At 37.5% G+C, this 24881-nt stretch overlaps 2 protein-coding genes across 2 annotated transcripts in view; one reads left to right on the forward strand and one right to left on the reverse strand.

Annotated features, from left to right (window-relative positions):
* The window catches only part of LOC113106275 (microtubule-associated protein 1A-like), a 1143919-nt gene that overhangs the window by 947149 nt on the left and 171889 nt on the right, over positions 1 to 24881 (forward strand).
* LOC113106281 (protocadherin-7-like) overlaps positions 1 to 24881 on the reverse strand; it is a 114271-nt gene that overhangs the window by 45139 nt on the left and 44251 nt on the right. The window contains 1 exon segment of the mRNA XM_026268028.1: positions 11665 to 11881. Within this exon segment, the coding sequence (XP_026123813.1) occupies positions 11665 to 11881 (217 nt within the window).

Genomic DNA, 24881 nt, shown 5'->3' on the forward strand with positions numbered 1-24881 from the left:
AAAAAAAAGCGCAAATATAGACCATCAGGAAATTGCCATTTCGAAGCCTAAAACCATCTGGTCTTGGCTGATAATCTGTTGACCAATTTGATTAATATTACAAATGGGCGGGTATTAAAATTGTACTGTTTTTCATTCTTATTTTTTTTTATAAAAAAAAAAAAAAACAGATTTAGAGATGATTTGGAAGGTGAGGTGGGGCAACGCAATGTTTGTAGGATTTAAACAGATGAATGGTTCGCTGGCATGTCTTACCTTGCACAACACAGGGGTTATAGATTCCCCCATCACTCATTTCATTCCTCTAAAAAGTGGCCCATTTCTCCTCAGCTTCACCCCCAGAGCAAAACTCTCTGCACCATCAATTATTTCATTCACTCTGTGAATTGGATCATAGTTCACCAGGCTGCACTAGCATGACATCGTCTGAACTCAGCTGAAGTTCACCTGTGGTGTGAGGCCTGCCATTCAGACAGACGAGTGAAAGTGGTGTCCATGTTGTTTTAGCATTGATTAATGTCTCCAGTGGAAGGCTTTTAGCCTGTTCCTGCTAGTCTGACGTCTGCTCATAATTAGAGGAAAATATTTACCCAAGTCTAGTCTTTGTTGAAAAAAAGGCAATTTGCCAAGTAATAGTGATGGCCGTGAACGTTTGAAAACCATTAGGAAAGTCAAATACTCGTCAAGTCAAGGCTGGGTTTAGTCATGTAATGTATTTTCTTGCGACATGACTGAAACCTTTAAAAACACCTCTTTATCGATCGCAGATAAATGGCAATAGCTTCGCCGTCCTTAAATTTGATTTGTGCCTCTCATTTCTCTATTCTCTTCAGCTTTGTCAATTTCAGCACAGTCTGAGAAAATACACATGCCAAATCAAAGTGTCATTCTTTAAGTGTTTAATATTAGTCTTTCTGATGGATGGTTAATTTACAGGTTTTAATTAATCACACTTAACTACTCTTTTTTGTAATTGTATTTGTTATAACGCATGTATCGTAATTGTTCTCCTGTGTAATATATTCACTTTTTTTTTTTACATTTAATGTAATAATAATAATAATAATAATAAAAAAAGTCTCTGATATTTGTTACAGAGAAAAAATAACACGATTGAAGTAACACATTACTTTCAACACTAAAAGGATGCCTTGCAAAGCAGACTAACCTAATATTATATATACAGGCAGCACTGTCAGCCATATTGTTCAGTAACAGCAGAGCTAGCGGTTTTCTCCGAAGGGAACCTGCACTATCGAATAAATCACCTCTGTGTGTTCAAGACAAATGAGGCTGCTAGCATTGCACCTGTTAGCAAAATATCCTCACTCGTATGCAAGGACTCTAAAGAACAGAGCTTCCTTCATAATAGTGGCCGTTGTATATTAAGCCACCTCCATGATAACAAACATGCTAAAAATGGAGAGAAAAAGAACAAAGCTTAAACAAACAATAGAGGGAGCCTGACTTAGGCGCTTATTTCTGTTTATCATCCTTCTTTTCTCTCTGACCATCAAAAAACCCTGAAGATTAGGCCTAGGCTGTAAGCAACAAATAGGGGGGTTTTGTGGGGAGGGGGAGTCGTTTTCATTCTAGTTTTGCAGCGGATAAATCGGACACAAATATTTCTTGCCATGGCCTACTTGCTGAGCCTTGGCCTTATGCAGAATTCAATTCCAATTTGTCGCTTGGTTTCTGCTTGTGTTTGTGTGTGTGCATCCTCAGGGGTGGGTGTATTGTTTGTGGGTATTGTGAGTGGATTTGAGGAGCCCATCTTACGGATTAAAACCTCTCTCCGGTTTTGTCAGATCATCCAAGCACTGTGGCACTAAATCAGTGTGGGTGGTTTTTATCATTATGTCAATCCATCCACCACCAGCCCCCTTCACTACAGCAAATGTTGCATCTAAGAGAAGCCTATGCATGGAGATCAAACAAGAAAGAAAGAAAGAAAGAAAGAAAGAAAGAAAGAAAGAAAGAAAGAAAGAAAGAAAGAAAGAAAGAAAGAAAGAAAGAATTGACATTTTAACTAAAATGTAACATTTAAATCAATTATTTCATAAAATGTACTTATCGTCTAAGATTTTACATTGTACTTATATTAAAATGTCATGTTATTGCATGTGTATTAAATCTACAACTACATTATAATTCTCCCTTAAACTTAACCATAACCCCAAAACAGTCCTTAACATTATCCATATTTCACTTCAATAGTAGCAAGTGTTTTTAATTATAAAACAAACACAAGTAAAGACATAAGAAAGAAAGAAAGAAAGAAAGAAAGAAAGAAAGAAAGAAAGAAAGAAAGAAAGAAAGAATTGACATTTTAACTAAAATGTAACATTTAAATCAATTATTTCATAAAATGTACTTATCGTCTAAGATTTTACATTGTACTTCTATTAAAATGTCATGTTATTGCATGTGTATTAAATCCACAACTACATTATAATTCTCCCTTAAACTTAACCATAACACTAAACCAGTCCTTAACTTTATCCATATTTCACTTCAATAGTAGCAAGTGTTTTTAATTATAAAACAAACACAAGTAAAGACATAAGAAAGAAAGAAAGAAAGAAAGAAAGAAAGAAAGAAAGAAAGAAAGAAAGAAAGAAAGAAATATGGGATTAATCACTCATGTTTAATTTTTAAGTAGAACAGCAAGAGCTAAGGAAAGACTGACAGCAACATTGGGACGGAAAAACAACGGGATACAAGAAGCAGCAAAGAAAGAGAAGGAACGCAATCTGATAGAAGTCCTTCGAGAATGGAAGGCTAGATTGATGGAGAGAATATAAAGAAGTCTATGGCTAAGAGAGCCACGGGCTCTGGTAAACTCCCTCCATGGCCCTGCCTCGTATCGCCCATGGCTAGTCATTATTTCCTTAGAGTAACCACACAAAAGCCCTGAACGGCACACACACACACACCTTTTGTTTCACATTCTAGTCCCCTCAAACCAGGTGTGTGTCTCTTGTTTTGTGTTAAAGTCACTAATCCTTTTTTTCCGGCAAGGGTTATAAATCCATTTCTTCTGTCTTTTCTGTCAGAGTCATGTGATCTTGAGGTAATTGTCTGCGTCTTGGAGTATTTTATGCCGACTTCTCTTTACATAATGAAAAACAATCGTTGCTCCCTTTAGGGCTCACTCATCCCTTTTTCAAAGTCTGCGCTCTTTGTACCTCTGAACATTTTTGTTCTTTTGTTTGCTGAATCGGCCCATTTGTGTGTTGTGGTATGTGGGAGGTTAAAAGTGCAAAGTAGAAAAGTTTTATCTAGTGTTTTGACTGCCATCACCTGGCTCTCTGTAAGGTTTGGGTGAACACGTGTGTGCGTTTTGTGCATTTCTAGTGGCCGTGCATCTACTTTGCCACTGTTTGCAGCCCAAAAAAGACTAAACCTTCAAAACGCAGTGGGGAGCATACAGTTGTAGGAGAGACTTGAATGAGATTTGTCAGGCCCCAGGCATATTTTACATGACATTTCAATAATTATGTGCCAATGCATATTCACCTCACAACAGACACCCAATGAAAAGCAATGCCAAAAATAATTCCCTGAACTGTCAGGTGTTTATTTTATTTGTCTAGCTGCCGCCACAATTCCTTTCTTTCCCTGACCTTGCACTGTTTTTCAATTGACACGCAATTTCTAGACATCAAGGCACTTGCTTAGAAAACATTCAGATGCTGATAAAAAGAAAATGCTGCCATAATGCATGACTTGAGCAGATATGACAGAATACTTTCTTTTTGTCTGTTTGTTGCACAATTCCCCAATGTTTATTTTTAGAAAGAAAGGGATTGATTCTGTTAAATGCGATAGTTTGAGAGACGGACGCTTTTCTGTTTGTGAAAGGTCACGGTTCATGCTAAGAGGTGCGGGACAGAGGCACAACGAGAGCTTTGAGGCGAACCTCCCAAATGCCACCAATTGACACGTGCAGAAACATCTCCTCCCGTCACACTCATTCTGCCTCACCTACATTCATGCTCTCTGCGAGCGGAATGCCAGCCTGTTTCTTTTTTAATAAGACAAAGGAGGACGAGTGAATGGAAGGAAGAAGAGAATAATAGAATGCCAAAGGCCTCAGTGGCTTTGCTTCTTGTGCTGCAGGGATGCATCTTCCTCCTTTTCTCACCTTGAGCTCTCGCTGCAGTTTGGTAGTCTACTCATTCGTCTCAAAACAGGGGCAGATTTATACTAGGCCAATGCCAAAGGGACCGCTGGAAAACCTTTCAAAATGGATCACATTTTGCAGCAAGAGAAATAAATATTGGGGGGGGGGGGGTGATGGTGGTAATGTTAATCTCTTCTTCACCGCAAAGCGATCCATCATCTTTAGCTAAACATAGATGGGTGGTGTTGTCTGATGGTGCGAACAGCAGTCATGTGATATGGTTGGCAGGCAATGAGATCGTTAATGATATTCAGGGTGTTAAGATACAGATTCTATGACTTTTCGGCCTCCTCTGATCTCTCTCTCTCTCGCTCTCTCTCTCTCTCCTTCCGTTCTCGCTTTATCATGTTTAATTTCCAGCTCGGTAATTAAGCTGATCCGATACCTGATGTGATTGCAGGTACTTCAAAGTCTTGCCACAAAGTGATGGTGAGTGTCTCATTTATTTGAAAGGTCTTGCGGCCATCTCCACTAATGCCTGCCTTGGATTTTAATAAGAGCACTCAAAGAAACAGCCTTCAACAATTATCCTAATGCTCAGAGAACTTAAAAATAGCTGTAAATAAAAGCATTTGACCAGAGAGACTGAGTGAAATGTTACCCTCGTGTTTTTCCCTATGCATTTTAATTCAAACACACATTCAAACTAATCTCCAAGCAGTTATGTATAGGTTAAAAGTATTTTCTGACATGAAAGAGTTGCATAATTTCATAACGGGGTTACAGAATTCTCTATACTTTGGCTGCAGTACAGATAAAACGCTAAATCATCTATGTTGTGAGGCTATTGTGCGATTCCTTTTAACAAGTCTTGGAATACTGAATATGTATTCCTAGGCTTGTCAAGCCTTGGAGCTTGGGAGTCTTTCAATAAGCTCAGCAAACGGCTGACTCATTATTCCCCTGGGTTTTTTCCAGTCAGAGGACTTTGGGAATTCCTGGAATGATTGACTGCGACAACAGGACATCAAAAGTTAAGAAACGAACTGCTGCGAAAGCCAAAGGTTAGTGCCGTCAATCAAATATGCTCGAAAAATATGCAAAAATAACATGTAACATGATAACCAACAAGTCCTCTTTCACTGAAAAACATCTTTACTGAAATATAAAATTAACTTGCTGGGTTAATCCAATGAGCAAAATTGGATTAATACTGTAGTACTATTCAAACCCTTTAATCAACCAAACTAAATTAGCAGTTTTAAACTAGTACAATGTTGACTCACTGTTGACAAAAAACATTGCGGGCTTGAACATTTATTCAATCATAACTTGGTTAAACACCCTCTTAACTCTGTTGTTAAACTCCCTCTCACTCTTTGAATTTATAAATTAGGATTATTTGAGATAATGAGAGACACATTCCTGAGGTGCAACATCGTGGATGATTTGGCTGTTGGAACAAAGCAGCCACAAATCAGAGGCCAAAGCGAGCCAGATTTTTTTTTTCTTTTTTTTTTTGTACCTTAGAGGGCAGTTCAGTTGTAGACACTGGGAATGGCTGCATAATCGCAGAACTTCTAAAATGTTTAGTGCTTTTATGTTCAGGAAGGCTCCACCTGTTCACAAAAGCCAGGTGACGCACAAACACTTGGCAGGAAACACAAGTGAAATACTGCTTGTTTTATACAGGTCTAGTATGGCGCTCTGCCTGAACAATACTTGCCACTTCACTGAACTCCCAAAGCCTGAAGTTTGCACACGCTAGAGGGGCGAGCTTGTTTTTGTTTCGTACTGATTAAGAAAATCCACACGTTTTCACCTCCTAGTGCTCAACGTCCTGACAGTCTCATCTAAAAGCAACTGGAAGATGAATTGCTGAGTGAAGTAAAATATGACATGGTTACACAATTCAAACCAGTAACCAGAAATACCTGTTTTATCTTCTCAAACACAGAGATGAGTATCTGTTATACAACTGCTTAACCATCTGCACTTATGTTTGAGAAAGGAATTCAAGACAGGAATGTTTGAATAATGGTCGCAGCACGAATGAGTGTTTGTGCTTTGGGTGTTAATAATCCTGTTTAATGATGTGTGACTGTTTTTTTAGTAAGACAAAATACGCATGAGAATGCAAGTGTATATTTTACCTAATAAGATCAACCACAAAACATGTCACATGCACACACTCAACCTTACAAGTGTAGGAACCTGCCCATAATCCTGAACCTGATTCCAATTTTCTGATAAAGAAGAGCTCTATTAACTCTTTAGTGCTGGTTGACTATAACAAATGACCTTGAGTCTTAGGTCTGCCGACGTGACGCTCGTACAACACACCAACCGCAGCAACTCGCTCCCATTGTCCCAAACTGACTGAAGCCACAAAGTCCAAACAAAAACTAACAAAGGTTACACACAAACTTTCTAATGAATGCGAATGCCAGTAAAGGTGGCTTGTGATGCTTGTCATTGCTTTAGTGATCTCTCTCTCTCTCTACAATTATCGGCCCCGCTTGAGTTCTGGAGAAATAAAAAATGAGGTTTATTGGATTGAGGCTCTACCGAGCTCTTGAAATATGAATAGCTTTAATTAAAAGCGACTGGCATTGCCATCTGGCCCTCTGTATCCGGCTTCTCTAACGAAGTGAGTGTGCGCGTGGTGTTCATTTATTTATTTATCTGTATGTTTGCTAATGGCCAAGTTGCTAAGACAAACTTGAGAGGTACAAGTAATTTGTGCAGTTAACAAATATATATATTTTTTAACTACTACAAGTGAGTTTGTTTGGTATCTATAAGGAAGCTGCTAATAACACCCTCCCCCCATTTTTATTTTCCTTTAGTTTGAAGAACAAGTAGAAAATCTTAACAGCCTTTTTTCAACTATTGAAGAACCTTTTGGAAAATGGAAAGGTTGTATGGATCACAAAGGTTCTTCATGGAACCATACACTACATATACACAAAGCGGATACTATTTTATTCGGTGTGAAATTTACTAGTCATTTCTGAGTAAAATGTGTATCTATACCTTTTTGTTTTCAGTGTATCTTGATTTTTAAGAGTGTACAATCAAGCAAATCAAAGCAAAATAACAAAGCGAATATCAAGCTGATCCAACACAATCTTCCCTATCTACATCTATCAGTGTGGAATGCTGAAAGTGAATCCTGAAACACAACTGGCAATAAAAAAACCTGCCGTTTTTTTATGATTCATAAACAGATCTGAAGATACCATTTCAGTTCCCATCATCTCCAATTGCATTAACCTTGGGCTTTAACTGATCTGAGAGTAGCTGTTGATTATACAAGGTTATATTCAGCCAGATCTCAATTCTTGCTTTAAGACATATTATACACCCAGCATCTGTCCACAGTCCATGATAAGATTACAGAAACACTTAAGGCCTAATAAGCAGACTCTAGAGACAGACGTCTCCAGGGTTTAAACGTTGGTCAGAGAGTTTTGCTCACTGTTCCTCTAGAGAAAGCCTATCTTTATCACTGGCAAACGCTCCACTGTCTCTAAGGAAAATAAAGCATTGTCTTTCTATCTATTTGTCTGTCAGCCATAATGAAACCACAAAGTTACAGGATAATAACATCTAAGTGATAATGTTGGAAAGCAGAGAAACACTTGGGGAGAGAAGATGCAAGTCCCATGGTTCAGCACAGGGGAGTGAAGAGAGAGAAGGAAGAGATAAGAACGAGGAGTAGAGCAAATGTATTGACTGGATGATCATCGATTGACAACGACCAAGTCGAAGAGCGGGAGTTTTACAGAAAGTCAATCAGTCTCTTTCCCGCTCGCTCGCTCACACTCTCTTTCACAGGTACATTTATGTGCACATTAAAGGAGGAAATATCTAATCGCTGTGTGCTATCAATATTTTGTATGTTTGTGCAGCGTGTGCTGCATTGACATTTGTTTGCGCGAGAGAAAGAGAAATTGAAAAAGAGTGGGAGAGAGGGAGAAAGAGAGCGTGTGTTTTGGAAAACCCATCTTCACAGCAGGACTTCTTCATTAGGGGGACGCCCAGTTCCTGCCATGACCTTAATCCCAAAACAAACAAACACACTCACAACAAAAACCTCACCAGGATCCCAATCACACACATCCTTCACATGCATAATGACCACAATTACAGACCTTGGCTGATTCTTTCTTTCAAGTGATGGCATTTTGCCCATCTGTTAACTACAGGGGTGTCTGTGTGTGTGTCTGTATGATCTCCCGTCCATATTTTAATTGACTCCAGGTTATCAGAGCTGTAATATAGCATTAGGGAAGCAGCACTGTGAGGGGCAATGACTGCCATTTAACTGACTTAATTGAGTGCTTTCCATGAGAAGGACACTGAGAAAGTTACCCTTTCAACATATAAAAACCCGCAACATTCTTTGCACTCCTGTTGTGCTACAGAGAGAGGAAGACGACCTTGTTTCATTTTCTCACAAAACCTTTTTTGGCACAGCTTGCAGTGACTTAATCTGACTTTTTTTTTTTTTTTTTTCAAACAACCAAAACAAAGCTGCCTTCTTGGAAAACATATACTGAACAAACACTGAACTTTTATTATAAGTAATTACATTTATATAAAAATGCGCAGAGTTTTGTTTAATCGTATAATTTCCTCCCTGGGATACATATGAGCATATCACATACACTCAAGGTGCATATTCTTTATTTGATTAATTGATTTGACAAAGAATATGAACTTTAAGGAATGTAATTTCATTGTTTCATTTAATTAGATTAACATTCAATTTTAATTAATGTGTGTGTGATTTAGACTGCAGCCAAATAAAGTGAAAATAAAGAAAATCTCTGGATGAATGAATAAATTTGTCAAAGGACAGCTTTCTTACTAAATATTAATCTGATCATTTATATAATCACCTATATTAAGTAACAAGCTTATGTACAAATATAAGAAAACAGAAGAAAACGATTTGTGACCCCATGTAAACTAGGGGTATTAATAAAACTACTTTTTAAATATAAAAATAGCAATGTAAAAAACTATTAGATTTCATTAGATCTTCAAAACACCTTAGTGTGTAACTTCTATAATCAAACCCCACCACTTTGTGTATAAAAAAAGTCAGTATTTTTGTGTTAAGCCATTGGAAGGTAAATATATCTAAATTGCACTCAAGACGTATGATCACACACTTAAAAGTGAGTATGGATGTTGTCTAAGTCTCCTGAGAGAGCATTAAAAGCATTAAATGAACCTAACACCGACCCAAAAGACTCAGTCAAAGCGGAACTAACCAATAGCATGCCTAAGCCAATTATAGATCCACACACACACTCAGGACATTTCTGTCATGAAAGAGACATTGACAGCAACTTTGCTGGGTCGCAAGTGTGACCGGCTGTGTATTTGAGTGTGTATGAGTCTCTGTGTGTGATGTTTGATAATGCATGAGCCCAGCAGAGCACATCAGCTTTGAAAATTTTCAGCATCAACTTCTAACTGCATTGAATGCATAAGCTATTGTACTAATGTTCACTTCTGCTCAGTTCTAAGCCCAACATAGTCTCCTGACTTTTCTATTTTCCCAACATCTCTCCCTCTCTAAACCCTTCTCTCTCTGGCTTTCTCTCTCTGGCTCTCTCTCTCTCTCTCTCTCTCACACACACACACTCACACACACACACACACACACATACACACACACTGATTCTCCTAAAGATTGGGAGCAGCAGGGTGAGGCATCTCTTTTATTTATCAGAAAGTGATTCATCTGTTTGTTTGCATCTGCCCTTGAAAGATCTTACAAGAAAGATAGAATGGAACAGGAAGAGAGTGAAAATGCAGAGACTTGAGGTGGCAAGAGAGAATGAAAACAGGAGAGAAGAGAGAAAGAAAGAGAGCTAGATGAGAAGACAAACGGATCATTAAATGATTACTAATAAAACATCAGAGACAATGTGTGTGTATGCGCCTCTGTGCATTCATCCATCCAAATGTCTATAACTTCCTGGAGTTGTGCAGTTTGAGACTAAATAAATGAAATGATGGCAACATTGGACACATCAATAACTTCCCTAACCTTTGAACTATTGACAATGGAATGATGACCTCTTTTGATAACATGAAATATATAAGCCAATGCAATGTCACAAATGAGACTATAAACAGCTTTTCGATACCCATCAGCATATGTTTCCTTAATGTTCCCTCCTGCTTGGGTCTGACTGATGGCCAAATTCACAGTTTTGATCTAATCAGCCTTGCATCGATCTCCTAGTGACCAATTATTTTTAGCTTAGTCTGAATTAGAGCCAGACTTTAATTGAGCTAATTTGGTGCAGAAGTGTCCAAATGCAAAGGCTTCAGATCCAATGCAGTAAGTTGGCAAAAACATCTTCCATTCCACAAAGCCTGTTTAATCCACATTTAGGACAAAGTTCTCCTTGCGATAAAGTTAAAAATCGAATTCTGCAGTGCTTTACCAAGTCTAGCATTTTTCAACCTTCAACAAACCACAACGTTTTAGTGTCATGCGACCAGTCTCAATGAGGTAACTCAATACACTAGGCAAACTTTAGTGCTATGGACCTGATCTTGACTCCAAGACAAACCCTGGCTCCTGGTCTTCTAACATGTATTCCTATGAGTAAGCAGAATAGACATTCCCCGGAAAATGGCACACCGAGCTCACACAATAAACACCTGTTGCTGATAAAGTATCAAATGTGGACAAGACAGCCCTTAATGCTCGACAACTGCTACCGAATACCTCCCCAACAGTGGCTCCATTGATACAGACCCAACACTGGTTGGTTGGTCATTAACAATGGAGCTAACTGTTGACCACAGAGAGCTTCTACAAGGGATAGGTAACTCAGCCACAATGAAACTAGATACACGCTCTTACTGTTCAAGCCATTTCACCTGTTAAACCCTACAATTTAAAGAGCGCGATAGGCACGGCAGCATATCATACTGACAGTGATTACTGAAAAACAGCCAAAATTACTCAAGCAAGAACTGTTCCTGAAAATGTGTTTTTCAACTCACCACAGCACAGTAAAAGTGAAGAAAGCGATATTTTAATCTATTTATCTGGCACACAAGCAAATCTTTGATGTTTAAACGATGAGTTATGTCTCCAATGAAACAGCCCTGACCTTATCTGATACTAAGATACTATACTCGCTAACCGACCTTTAGCTCTTACTGGGTAAACACAGCAAAACAAATACAAATGAACTGTATTTAACTATATATGTTACTGCTTATGAATACTTGTGAGCTGTTGAGCCAGTCACACTAAACACTTCAATCACAGTTTTATACTTAGCCTGTAAGACAAACCTAGCAATTCCCGCCTATTCAGACTTTTCTATTCATATCTGCCAATAAACAAGCATCTGTAAATCTGTGTCAGCGTAGCTGTGTGTGAGTGTGTGGCCTTTTGTGAAATTTGTCCTATTTCGTTGACTGATGAGTATGTCTCTTTTTATTTAGCTGTTTAGCCTAACTCTGACTTATCTTTTTTTTGTGTTTGCCCCTACCATTTTCCATATGCTCTGCCTCACCGACACTGCCATCGGGCGTAGTCCTCTCATAGGCGTCTTCGGGTAGAGGGAGGGCACCTAGTCTGGGGCCGGACGAGCTCTTGCTGCTGGGCGTCTCCGACTCCTCCAGGCCACTGTCGTAGCAGCTCTGCAGCGAGCCCTGGTGCGGGTCCTGTGGCTGGCTCACCACCGAGAAGGTCACTCGGCGGAACGGCTACAAGAGAAGAGATTGCTGGGGGTCACTGGACTGAAGAGGTCGAAGAAGAGGGGTTGATGTGGGGGGTGTGGGAGGGATAACTCTGAGTGAAAGTATTTTGCTTTAGCTTTAGTTAGATTAGCGCACTGCGCTACATGCTTCAAAACGACACAAACAGCAACTGGATTAATGTCTATACGTAGCTTGAAAGCAGCACTCGGCAAGGGAAGCTAAAAAATAAACAAAACAATACTAATGAGCTTCACAGCACTTGTTTAATGATTCTCACATGAACAAAAATGGTAGGATAGTGAGTTCAATGCCCACAGGAGTAAGTACAGATGCCACGCTTGGCATTGTGGTTTAAATATAGCGGCGGAGGTCTGAAGGACATCAAAGTCTCCTTGTGTGGTTTACTTTATAGCAAAAACAGGACAAGAGGAACAAGTATGGTCCCAATGGGAGATAGAATGGAACACATGGCTACAGGCTAATAAACAAGCACATGGATCCACACACACATTTTTCAAAGTAACTAAAGAACAAATAGGTGAAAGGATGCACACAGGAGTAATAAACTGTACACTGAGGCTTGTTTGAATTTGTGCTCTGTGCTCTGAACCTTTGATTTTAATTTCCTCTTTCTCTCGGGTTGTATATGTTAAGGAATGGCACAAAAAACAGCACGATCGGAAGAGATGACTGACACTGAGCCGGGAAGGGAGACAATTTTTTTTTCAGTTTGTGCTGAGATCCAGCAAAAAAAAAAAAAAAACAAAGCTGGGAGACAAATTAAACTAGGAAGGACATGAAGTCTACTTGATATGGTTCAGTTCATTAAAGAGAACCAGATATGCATGAAATCAAGTGATGAACTATTTTTGTACTTGTTTTCTGCTGTTATCAAAGTGAAACGTCTTGCTACGGTGGTATACTGATGCCCTTTAGGACTTTTTTAAATGGGAAAATGAATTTGTTGTCCCGATTTAACTGCTCCTGTAAAAGAAGACTTTTTGTCCTTCATATCCCAATGAAATACATTAAGATAATGGATACATATGGGATTTGAGCTAAATGAGTGACTGGAAGAGTGAGAGAAAATGAGCATGAGAGAGAGAGGGCTGAAAGGTGGAAATTAAATTTTGATAATTTAACTAGCATTGGAGCCTTGTAATTAAACCATTGACTCTTCCTGTCTGGGTAAATGAAAGCAGAGGGAAAAAAGAGAAGACAATGGAGAAGAAGTGATCCCTCCACCCTCCCATCATTCTTTCTGTGTCTCACTCTCCCGCCTATTACTTACTCAAATTATCCTACACTGAACGTTGGTGCTGTTTAGACTGTCTGTCTGTGTGTGTGTGTGTGTGTGTTTGTGTGTGTGTGTGTGTTGAAAAATAATTCAACTCAGTTCAACAGTAAGAAAACCTGTTATTGTTCATGATGGTCTTATGACATTTCGAGGTAATAATTTGATGTATAACTTTTTTTTTCCTATGAATTAATTAATTACAATACAATTTAATGAAATTTAATGAAATATTTGCAAAACAAAACACTGATATTATGTTAAATTCAACCAAATGTAAAGGAGCTAAACTTAATCAATTTGATTAACTGTCTTATTAAAATTTTGTAAAAAATAAATAAATAAATAAAAATAGTTTATCACTCTGTATGCAAACACTGATTATAACATTTTGTTTTATACAATATGTAACATCAGCACTTACTCTTTCTATCCAATACTCTGGTCTGAAAAATGAATATAAACTTCAACCAATTTTTTTTTGTTTGTTTGTTTGTTTATTTGTTTGTTTGTCTATTTTTCTAACTGCAGCAAAAGTTTGACTGATGCATTAAATAGACACTAACAAAGCAGCAGCATCTCTAAGTGTTTGCCTCTGGCCTTCTCCCCACTGCCCTGCTTCCTGTCACTGCACATTTTCTTTCAAGAATATTAAACAAGACGGAGCACAATCATTCACTCCTCTTTTTCTGTCCAACTCGCTGCCTTTCAGACTGAGTGGCCTAACACTCACCATTACTCCAAATTGTCCCTTTAATTTGACACGTCGCCATAATCTCTGCATTTGTATTCTGTTAGGTTACTAGGGTCTGTCTTTCAATGTAAAGTAGTGTACACACACACAAGCACAAACACACATCCTTGTTTAAAGGGTTACTCCATCCCAAGAAAAAAATTAATGTATATTATAATATTATTAAATTATTTGTTTCCTCTGTGTCTCTCCACATCAACGTACTGCTGTTTTGAAGAATATTCGTTGAACACAAACTGTCTCTGCTATTCTGTGTCAGCCACGACACAAGGATAAATTTTCTACGTGTATTTCCACCTTGATTTGAACAAAAACAGCACATCTGTGCAGCACGGCTGCCACAGAAGAACGTACACTGCTTTTGTCCTGTTGATATTCACCAAAATCGCGCTACAGTGATGTGGAAAGACACAGGGGAGACAAATAGTCGAATAAAGTCGTTATTCTTTGCACACAAAAAGTATTCTTGTCACTTCATAACATTACGGTTGAACCACTGATGGCAGATGGACTATTCTGACAATGTTTTTCGTACTTTTCTGGACCTTGACTGTATTTCACTTGTCAGTCAGTGGGACAGTCACAAGCCTCCCGGTTTTCATCCAAAACATGCCCTTGAACAAAACCTCTCCAAAATGAGAGATGAGAGTCTGAGCACTGACAAAAACTTGCTACGTCATCACACAGTAGCCAATACCTAAAATATTCTAATAACATTAAAGGAGCCACTTGCACACATTTGGCATTTGTTCTTATGTTGCATTAATTAATTTATTTATCTCCTTCATTTCTCTGGCTAATGTAGAAATCTTGGCAATAAATCTTGTTTCCATGTAATTACAATCAACATTCAACAAATGAACTTAAATAAATATTCATGGGCTAAAAAATTCACTTTGGATAGTCAAACATTTGTTGCATAATTAAAAAGAAGCCCACAGGGGGTCTCGCTATTGCACTGAAATAATGGATCAAAATGATGTTTATGTATCAAAGCGCCATTCCCTCTCTCTACCTCCGAAATGAAATGGCTGCCTCTGCAGCTAAGTGTGACAGCAATCAAAGTCCCACACTGAGGAGTTGAGGCTTAAATTACCCACAAATGAACTGAACTTTAGATAAATTGGTAGAGTGTGGCATTATGCTTGGTGCAAATGTGATTTTCAAATATAAGAGTCAATGAATGTCATGCATGAAGAATGGCGAGATGGGAATGTGGTTGGCCATGCAAAGATAGACAGATTGGTTTATTGATTGAGCAATGATTGGCTGGGCTTCCCTACCGTGGAAGCAGCTTTATGAAGGACGGATTTAATCAAATATTGTACATATATTTGTACATTCATGTACAAAAGGCTTTAAGACCTCCTGATGATATGCACATGGCTTTCATTTCTGCTAGACATGTTCCCTTTGTGATATTCTTTATATAAAAAGAAGAAGAAAAAATGGAGGTCATGTTATGGCCAAGTTGCCTAATGGCAAAATGTTTCCCAATTTACATGACTTTGTATATATTCAATCATAAATGTATGCAAATATCTGTTTTCTCTTTTCTTATTAGCAGTGCAGGCGATAACTTTCAAGGCAATGCATGCTAAATATTAAATGTGCAGTGCTGGAAACTTAAGCACTATTCAAATACAATGACACAAGAATACCAGTAATTTTAGCGGGTTTCATCAGTGTAGGTATAAAATACTATATAAAAAAAAAAAAAAAAAAAAAAAAATGTTAACAAGCTTATTTTTTGTCTCTTCAAACCACCGTACTGTGTGTGTGTGTGTGTGTGTGTGTTTGCATATCTTGGGTGTATGTGGGTAGTGGAATGACTTATATCCATGAACCATGAAGAGCAGTGGTTTAACCAAAAACACAATCTCTAAAGCCGCTTGTGTCTTTCTGAAATCAAGCAGACAAGAGAGGAAAGGAGAAGATCATTTTAAGGAAGATAATAAATAACACTGGATGAGATAATACAGCAGACCGGAAGAAATTCAACTTGTGTGGTTAGTTTGGTAGAAGTTCTAGATTTAGTTAGTTAAACAAGAACATTAATCAGTCATCATTGTCTAGACGTAATGGCCTGCTGCTAGAACCTGTAATTAACCTCTGTTCAAATTTTCATAAGCACCCTGAGGCTGAACCGCAGACTGCTATCTGATCAAGCTGCCACTGTACAAAACAGCCCAAGGGTAACGCAACTGTAGATCAAAATAACTAATCATATCTAGAATGAGCTACAGGTTGTTTCGACTTAAATTCTCAGCCGGGTTGAATAGCTAACCCAATAGCAAACCCCGTGAGCATGCCAAATATGCATTGTGATGTTCCGGTAATCAGAATGTTGATTCTTCATAAAGAGAAAAGGAGTGTGTGTGTGTGTGTGTGTGTGTGTGTGTGTGTGTGTGTGTGTGCGTGTGTGTGTATATATATATATATATATATATATATATATATATATATATATATATATATATATATATATATATATATATATATATATATATATGTTTTTATTTAGCAGATTTACTTAAAAATGTCATTTTGCAGTATAGAAATATATATAACGTAAAATTACATAAAGTGCATTATATAAAATTGCTAAATTAAAAATAGCAAGAAAGTAAATTGCACTGCATTAAATAAGTTAACGTTATTTTAAATTTACAAGCAAATACAAAAATCAATATATAATGTCAATATTTATCTATGTACGAACCCCTATGACTTCTAGCTGGATACTTTTCGGAATTTTCAGGATTTTTCCAATTCTTGATAATATAAAAAATGTAGATTCTCGCGTACACTAAACTTCTCAAGTCTTAAAGTGAGAACAACACGTTACGAAAGGAATGTGTCTGTGTGTTCGGAAGACTAACAGAGTCTCTGGTGAGGAGGTCAGGGAGTTGTGTTTATCCTGGAGCTTGGGGAGGCTCAGGTGTCTGCTTTGTCTTAAGGGATGACTGGCGCTGGTCAAGCTTCATTTCTCTTCAGCCTTCCTGCCTATGAGGACCTCCAGATGGGCTCTATACCTCCTGAGACCTACTGGAGTTTAGCCAGGTCTGAGGTCTCTCTGGCAAGGCATATATCAACACACCTCACTGCAGGCGCTGAAAACTTCCAGGGCAGATTTTACCACTGGACCACTTCCCTCAGCAGAGTGTACTTTGATATCTTACACAAGACTGTTGTGTTTCAGTCGACCGGTCTTACTCTGAGGGACCCCTGAAAACATTCAAACTCATCCAGAGCAAACACTAAACATTTTGGCCACTTTTTAGGCCATTCTTTGATTGTAGTCCACATGTCTACAGCGTTATACGAGGGACTCTTTAATCACTCTTAACCCATCAACTGTCTGAAGCTCAACTGATCAGCACTTCAAAAGTATTCTTTTACAAAGAAATACAAAGCCCTCAAACACTATAAAAAAAAAAAAAAAGAAAGAAAATCTGAAAAATTCCTTTCTTATCCTTTCCGTCTGAAGTTCTTCAGAATACCTTCAGAGTATATCTTGGTGAACGTCAGATGGCTGCCTTTGAATGTAATCCTTTTCGAAGGCACTGAGGCATAGATATCTCACCTGGCCTGATCATTCATTCATTCATCTATCCATTTTTCCTTGTCATCCACTCCACCTCACACTCCACTCGGCAACGGCATACTGATGCATCACTTCTTGCCGTTCCAGTCCATTTCCTCTCAGGCCAACTTCGCCTTTCCACATGCCAAGTGTTCCAGATGTTCGTGCCTTTGCCAAACAAAACACTGAGGATGTTAGTCACTGTAGTGAAATTAGCTGCCCTTGTTTATCAGCGTTCATACATTCTTAATCAAGAAGTCAGCATTTATATGTGGAGCAGAGAGCCTAGCGTTCATCAGAACTTCTCTTGATCCTCGAATTCTCCTTTTATATATCTGCAACGAAAGTACTGTTGCAGTGCACCTTTTAAAAAATGTATGTTTTGTTCTTGTTCTAGTTGACAATTGAGAAGCAGTACTGCCTCTGTATCTTTAAGCCTCCTCAGGTACATCTCATTCCTGGTTCTAAAACTCTGTGATGTTGTTCCCAAAAGTAAGATTATTCCTATTATTGTCCCCATTTGGAGGAAGGATGGGTTGCATTGTGCACAAACACTTGAGTGGAGGACATATTTTTGGTCGATGCTCCTGCCAGTTAAAATAACCGTTCTCTACTCCACCTTTACACACACCGTACCCTATTCCTATTAACATTTCAGAATTCGCATTAACATTCCTGACAGCAACTGAAAAGATGAAGGGGGGGAAAGCACAGACAGATGGGAACCTCAAAACAATTCTCTGTGCTCTTTTCTTAAAATCCTAGCTAAACTTTTAATTGCTCTTTAAGCGGTGGATTAAGCCAGAACATATTCCGAAGGGATGATGTGACAGCTTCAAAGGCTTAGCTGACCTCTGACCTTCGCTCCATGAAAAGGAACGATACCTCCAGGGTGCTGCTTCACACTCAAGATCCCAAACATATTCTCTTTTAAGAGAGTTTAACGATAGATAAATAAACACCACAGACTTTTTACACAGGCAATTTTTCCTCGCAATTCATGACGCTACACAAATAATGGATTTTCTATGCACTGTGGGTTTTTGTTTTGGCTTTAAATGCAAAATGTGTGTTTCTCCATTTCATGTTTTGTTTTTAATTTTGCGCCCAATGTTGCTCTCTTTCAGGAGTGAAAGGGATATGCACTTTCCTGTTCTGGTGCCACATATCTAACCTCATCGGGGCAAATCCATTATCATCGCACGCTGAAATGGATAATGGTCTCGGGTGTCCATCAAACTTACAAAAATGCTTTCAGGTGCCTTTCCTAACAGGATAATGTAGGAAAGTTGAACTCCATTTTATCTTTAAAACGCACACGCAAACAAACAAGCATGTTCTCATCTAACTTACAGACAGTCTGGCTTTGACTTACGTGATCACGTTACAAACAATTTCAGACGATCTCTTTCAGCTCAAATGACACTTTCTTCAATCTTCTTGTGTGTCCATGCATCCGTCAATCATCGGCAAATGACATTGTGCTACAAGAAGCGTGCAGGACTCACTTTAACTGCGAGCAGTCAATCTGACAACTGACCCACTAAAGTCACTAAGTGACAGGCGTAATCGCAACAGCTACGGTAGTCAGAGGTGACAGAGGCCTAGGAGTCAGCGAAAGTGCAAGTTGTAAACATCCTGAGGGCAGATGGGATACCGTAACTCGGACCATGCGGTTTCATGCTGTAGAAGGAGCACCCTCTCTCCTGAGCAAATATCTGGCAGCGTAATAAAAAAAAAAAAAATATCCACACAGACTGAGGAGAGAAATGACAAAACAGAGTATGTGTTCACACCTCAGCTGGATTATGATTGACACATGACTGCTCTAACAAAGCACAGAGTGCTGTTTCCTGGCAGGCTGCATTATCTACATCATAAGTACTAGTCTATTAAATACATCTGCAAACAGTGAAGCTGTCAAGATGGCAAATAATGCATTACAGTGATACATCTCTTAGCATTTTAGGGGATTGTGAAAAATGTGCAGTTTTAGAGAAAATATTTAACCTGCTGAGTGGAAATGTGAGCAGGAAGAGGAAGAAACTGAGACAATATCATGGACCACTACAGCATAGCTGGCGTTATTGAAAAGAAACAAGGATTTAATTGAAGATAGTGACATGTATAGCCCCATTCAGAGCTTAGGGAAATTAGTTTGACCAGTGTTCTTTGTAAATTTAATTCCTGTCTCAATCAAACATGTATGTGTTGTTCTCACATAACCTTGATCAAAGTTACAAAACAAGTTATCAACAGTTTTTCGGCTAAGAGAAATCTTTTGAGAAATCTATTCTTGTCTGGATGGAAATGTCTGTAGTTGTGAATATTGTATTTTTACAACACTCCTGCTCATTTATTTTTACCTTTATTAAATAGAGTAACTAAACTATTTTTTTTTCTTAGACTGGCTGGTGTTCATAAAATGTTCATAAAACAGAATTAAATAAAGGGAGTGAGTCACAGTGAATTCAGAACAGCCACTGCAGGTAAGTATGACTTATCATCTTAATTTACACCTTAAAATGTAATTATATATATATATATATATATATATATATATATATATATATATATATATATATATATATATATATATATATATATATAATTCTGATCTTTTGAATTTTCAAATCCTCGAATTTGTACAGCATTTGTATTGAGAAAGAAAAAAAAAATCCTTATAAGCCTCATATACTTCTGAACATTATGATTAATATGCTTATTTTAAACATACATGTCCTCTGTTAATGGCTGTATCTGAAATGTTGTTTAGAAAACTAATCTTGTTTCAAGTCATAACTGTTTCTATGCTTTACAATAGTTACAATAGTAAGCTATGTCATCATCTATAAAAAAAAATATTGTCAAATAAGATCAACATGCAATGTTATTTAAATTTTCTGTGAATGTATTTGGATTTATTTTTTATTTTTTTCTATAGATGGTTTAAACAAGCAGTAAATATATGCCATCACCAAGATTACTATCCAAATAAACTCATTTGGGTTTCAAATCTCTGCTTCGCATATGTTTCTTCTGTTGTGTGTCCTCGTATTGTTCTTTTATTCTCATTGTGCTAAAGAAACAAACAAAAAACATGTTTAGTGTTTTGGCTTCCTAAAAGAACACATTATAATGTGTAAAGAAAAAAGACTGACATTGTGAGAAAAAACAGAGAGCGAGAAAAGGCTTGGCTTAATAATACGATTTAAATTTAATCTACAAATCTAACTTTTACTTAACACAAACCTCAAAGGATCTTTTGTCAAATTTCTTTTTTGTGCCCACCCACCCCCCAACCCAAACACACACACACACACACACACATATGTTCCAGATTTTGTCTAAACTGTTTTCTTTTCTTTACCTTTTTTCATTCACTTCATTTCCTGCGTAACAGAGGACCTTTCGGTGGACTGGAGCAAAAGAAGGCGTTTATCATGAATAAATCAATGTCAATGTGACAGAAAAGCAAAACTCCATTTCCGGGGGCTGTGGACACATTACTCAAAACATCCCTGCCGTGTCACCCTCAAATATACACACATACATACGCTCGCACGTTGTCATTGCGGCGTCCTTCATCAATAGGCTGACTCCCCCGTTTAGATAGAACGGGCCATTTGTGAGTCTCAGCCCAGGTCCAGAAGACAATTATGATAGCTGCGATTAAGAAAACAATTATTCCAGAGAAGTAATTATCCTCTAATGTTTTAACAAACAGAGGCAGAGAGAGAGAGAGAGAGAAAAAGCCCAGGGCCATTTAAGATTAGCCTGGTGTTCACACTGTGATGGCCATTACATACAGGGGTGGTGAAGAAGTGATCAAACTACTGATGTTACAATATAATACACACACATTCACACTCACGCTCAAATATAAATGGCCCTCAGGTTACATGACTCAACACACACGGCTATTCCCATGCAATTACTTTTTTGCAAATAATATGTATATATCCATAACAAACACCTCGGGAGAGCTATATTCTGTCCTTGCAGCTAATTTCAATTGTCACTTAAAAAAATAAAATAAATACACATGCAGTGGGGTTATTACAGCGCTCCTGAAATAAATTGCAATTATTTCAGTAAATGTTGAAGAAAGAAGAAAAACTGAATAAATAGTAATAATAAATGAAATTTATAAAAACAAGATGAAAGGATGCTGTCGACAGTTGTTTTGCATACAAGTGAATGTGAATGAACACAAAAATGTATCTGGGTTTGGCTCTTATCCAGACAAATCCTGAGAGTTTCCCTTTGGCCCTGAGGCAAATTGAAAAACATAATACAAAATAAATAAATAATAAAATAATAAAAATGAAATAAAATTCTCTTTTTGCCTCTTTATAATGAACAAGGTCAGTTTCCTCTATGAGCTGTAATGAGAGAGTGTCTCTTTCGAAAATCGACATACTTCACACACTCAATGCAGATTAATTAAAGGTGAAGTTTTTTGTTTGTTTGTTTGTTTCCTATCTTAATATATGTTCTTTTAGTCTAGTTAAATGTGCAAGTATAATGGTGCTTTTCTACTGCATGGTATGGCACAGTATGGTTCGGTACTGTTCACTGGGTCCAGTACCTGGTACTTTTTTTAGTACTTCGGTGGAGTGAACCATACCTTTACCAAAACGTGACGTGTAAACTCTGCTGATCACAGATTGGCTGGAGAGAATTGTCACTACCTACATCACTGAACTTGCGACAAAAACACAAAAGAACCGCTAGATTTAAACCAGCACAGTTCAGCCAGAGAAAGAGGTTTTGAACGAGCACACCTTTTTAACAACACCAAAAATGGCTATTCCGTCGTCTGTTCTAAAGAAGTAAAAACGTTCCTCCTGTTGATAACAGAGGAGTGGATCCAGCGAGATCTTGATCGGGCGATGCAGATTCGTTTTTCACGAATCACGGCAGTAGAGGCGGCACTACAATAACGACATGTATATAATAATGAGCCGTACCTTGCAGTGGAAAAGCGCAATAAGTAAACCATTCTAAGATTGAATTCTGAAACTGAATCCTTAAATTGCTTTAAAGCAGCCTATTGTTTATATAGCATATTATATATATATATATATATATATATATATATATATATATATATATATATATATATATATATATATATATATTACATTTTCTTGTTTTGCTATACATGCATATCAATATAAGATAATATTTTTTTACCCTCTTGAATTTCATGATTTAATGAGCATTTTGCTGGCTTTATCTCCCCCAAAATATTCAATTACTTTTTAGTAAACATGTAGACTTTAATGATTCTATTTATTTCCACGACATATTTTCTCTTTTCTTTCCTCTTTCTGCATTTACTGTATGTCTGGCAAGTAACAAAGAATCTCTGGTTTCGCTGAGATGCCGGGTGTAAGTGAGGCTTCAGACGGCTCCAGCTTCTTTCAACAATTTCACTGGCCACAAAGACCCCAAAAATCTCATTTCCACCGCTTGCCTGTCTTCGTTCCTTTCAAACAGGAATCTACGAGCTGGGCGAGATATAGTTTCTCCAAAGATAGAAGGATAGCAGCTCCGCACATCAGCCTGCTTCAAAGGGAGGTGCTATCAGACCCTGCCATCGCTATGGCAATGACGAAGATACTGATCCTAATCCCCATGTAAAAATGAAAACCCCCCGAGTGCCCGTGGGACTTCTTCGAGTACACTTCGCATCTCCGGCTCTCTCCCTCTTCTCTAGCTGTCTCAATTCCAGATCTAAGTCACTAAGATTAGAATGTACCTTAGTGTGCTCTTGTTCGCACTTTCTCTAATTGATATATTGGGAGTGAACTTTTTTTGTGGCTTTGGAGTTGTTGCTCTTAGAGGAAGCTGTCATTTTGTAGCGATCTGGGATCAGCCTCTTCTCCTGGTAAACAAGATAAAACAGGTAACTGGAAATCTTACAGGGCGACTGGATTTGTTTGAGCAGTAAATGTGTGGCTTCCATGTTGTCACTCTGTTGGGTTGACTCAATAGCTCCTTGCCTGAGGGCTACGGAGTGTCAAACGTATTATTAGCAGCGTGAAAACATCCCTGGGGCCAGCTAAACAAATAAGACACACACGCGATCCTGGAAAGATGGGAGCAAGACAAATGACAGAACGGGAGAATTTCTAGATGAACTCACAATATTACAGAAGGGTGCAAGAGTTCCTTCTTTATATCTTTCAAAAATCAAGTTTAAAACACATCAGGTTCTTTGAAATGCATTATATGCATTCTTGTGGGCTTCAAATGGTTTTATGGCATCAAATATTTTCCTTTATATACTTTGAATTATTATTTCAATATAATTTGATTTAGGTTTCTGCTAACACTTTAGTTTAGCAACCAATTCAAACGAATAGTTGCTTATTAGCATGTTTATTATTAACATATTAGCTGTTTATTAATTAATTATAAAGCACTTATTCTGCATGAACATATTTTACATCTCTAATCATACTCCATACTTAAACCTAACAACTACCTTACTAACTATTAATAAAAATAAGCAACAAATTAGCAGTTTATTTAGGCAAAAGTTATAGTCAATGGTTTGTTAATAGCGAGATTTGGACCTTAAAATAAAGTATGACCAATAATATGTAGAATTGGCTTTTAAAGTTCCCACTCAAAAATTGTAACACATTAAAATAAACATGATTCATAAACATGAAGTAGAAAGACTGAAACAATATATTGGAATGTTTATTTTAAAACATACTGCAGTATATATATATATATATATATATATATATATATATATATATATATATATATATATATATATATATATATATATATATATAGTAGACTAGACCTGACCACGGCCAGCTGCTCTATAGGTCACTGAGAGATCCAACAGTTTGACAGGTTAATGGCCAAATGGTTGAGAACAACTGGGTTGATCAAATGACAAAAGGGCCTTGCTGGCCAAGTAGACCAAAGAGAGATGTGGACAGAGATAGACAGAGAGAAAAAAAGGCATCTGTTCCACCTGTTCACAGACTACAGGTAATCACAATAAATGATGTAACATGAGATGAAGAAAACAAGCATCACATAGTTTGAGCAAACACACACAAGTACATGTAAGAGTTAAGTATGGGCCAGCTAGGTTATCATGATTATGTTTTAAGGTATTTGAGGTAAACTGGTCTCTTGTGGATAGCATACAATATTATCTTGATGAACTCAGGTGTAAAACAGGCACACATGTCATATTTAAATTAATAAATTTGTAAAATGTCAAATTTTAATTAATAAATTATGGGTAGCTTTAACACGTCACTTGAGGGAACTAAATTGAACAATCTGAATCAGTGTCTGGACATGTGAATAAAATGCGAAAAAAAACAAAAAA

The sequence above is a fragment of the Carassius auratus genome, chromosome 7, assembly GCF_003368295.1.
Source record: "Carassius auratus strain Wakin chromosome 7, ASM336829v1, whole genome shotgun sequence".
Classification (NCBI taxonomy): domain Eukaryota; kingdom Metazoa; phylum Chordata; class Actinopteri; order Cypriniformes; family Cyprinidae; genus Carassius; species Carassius auratus.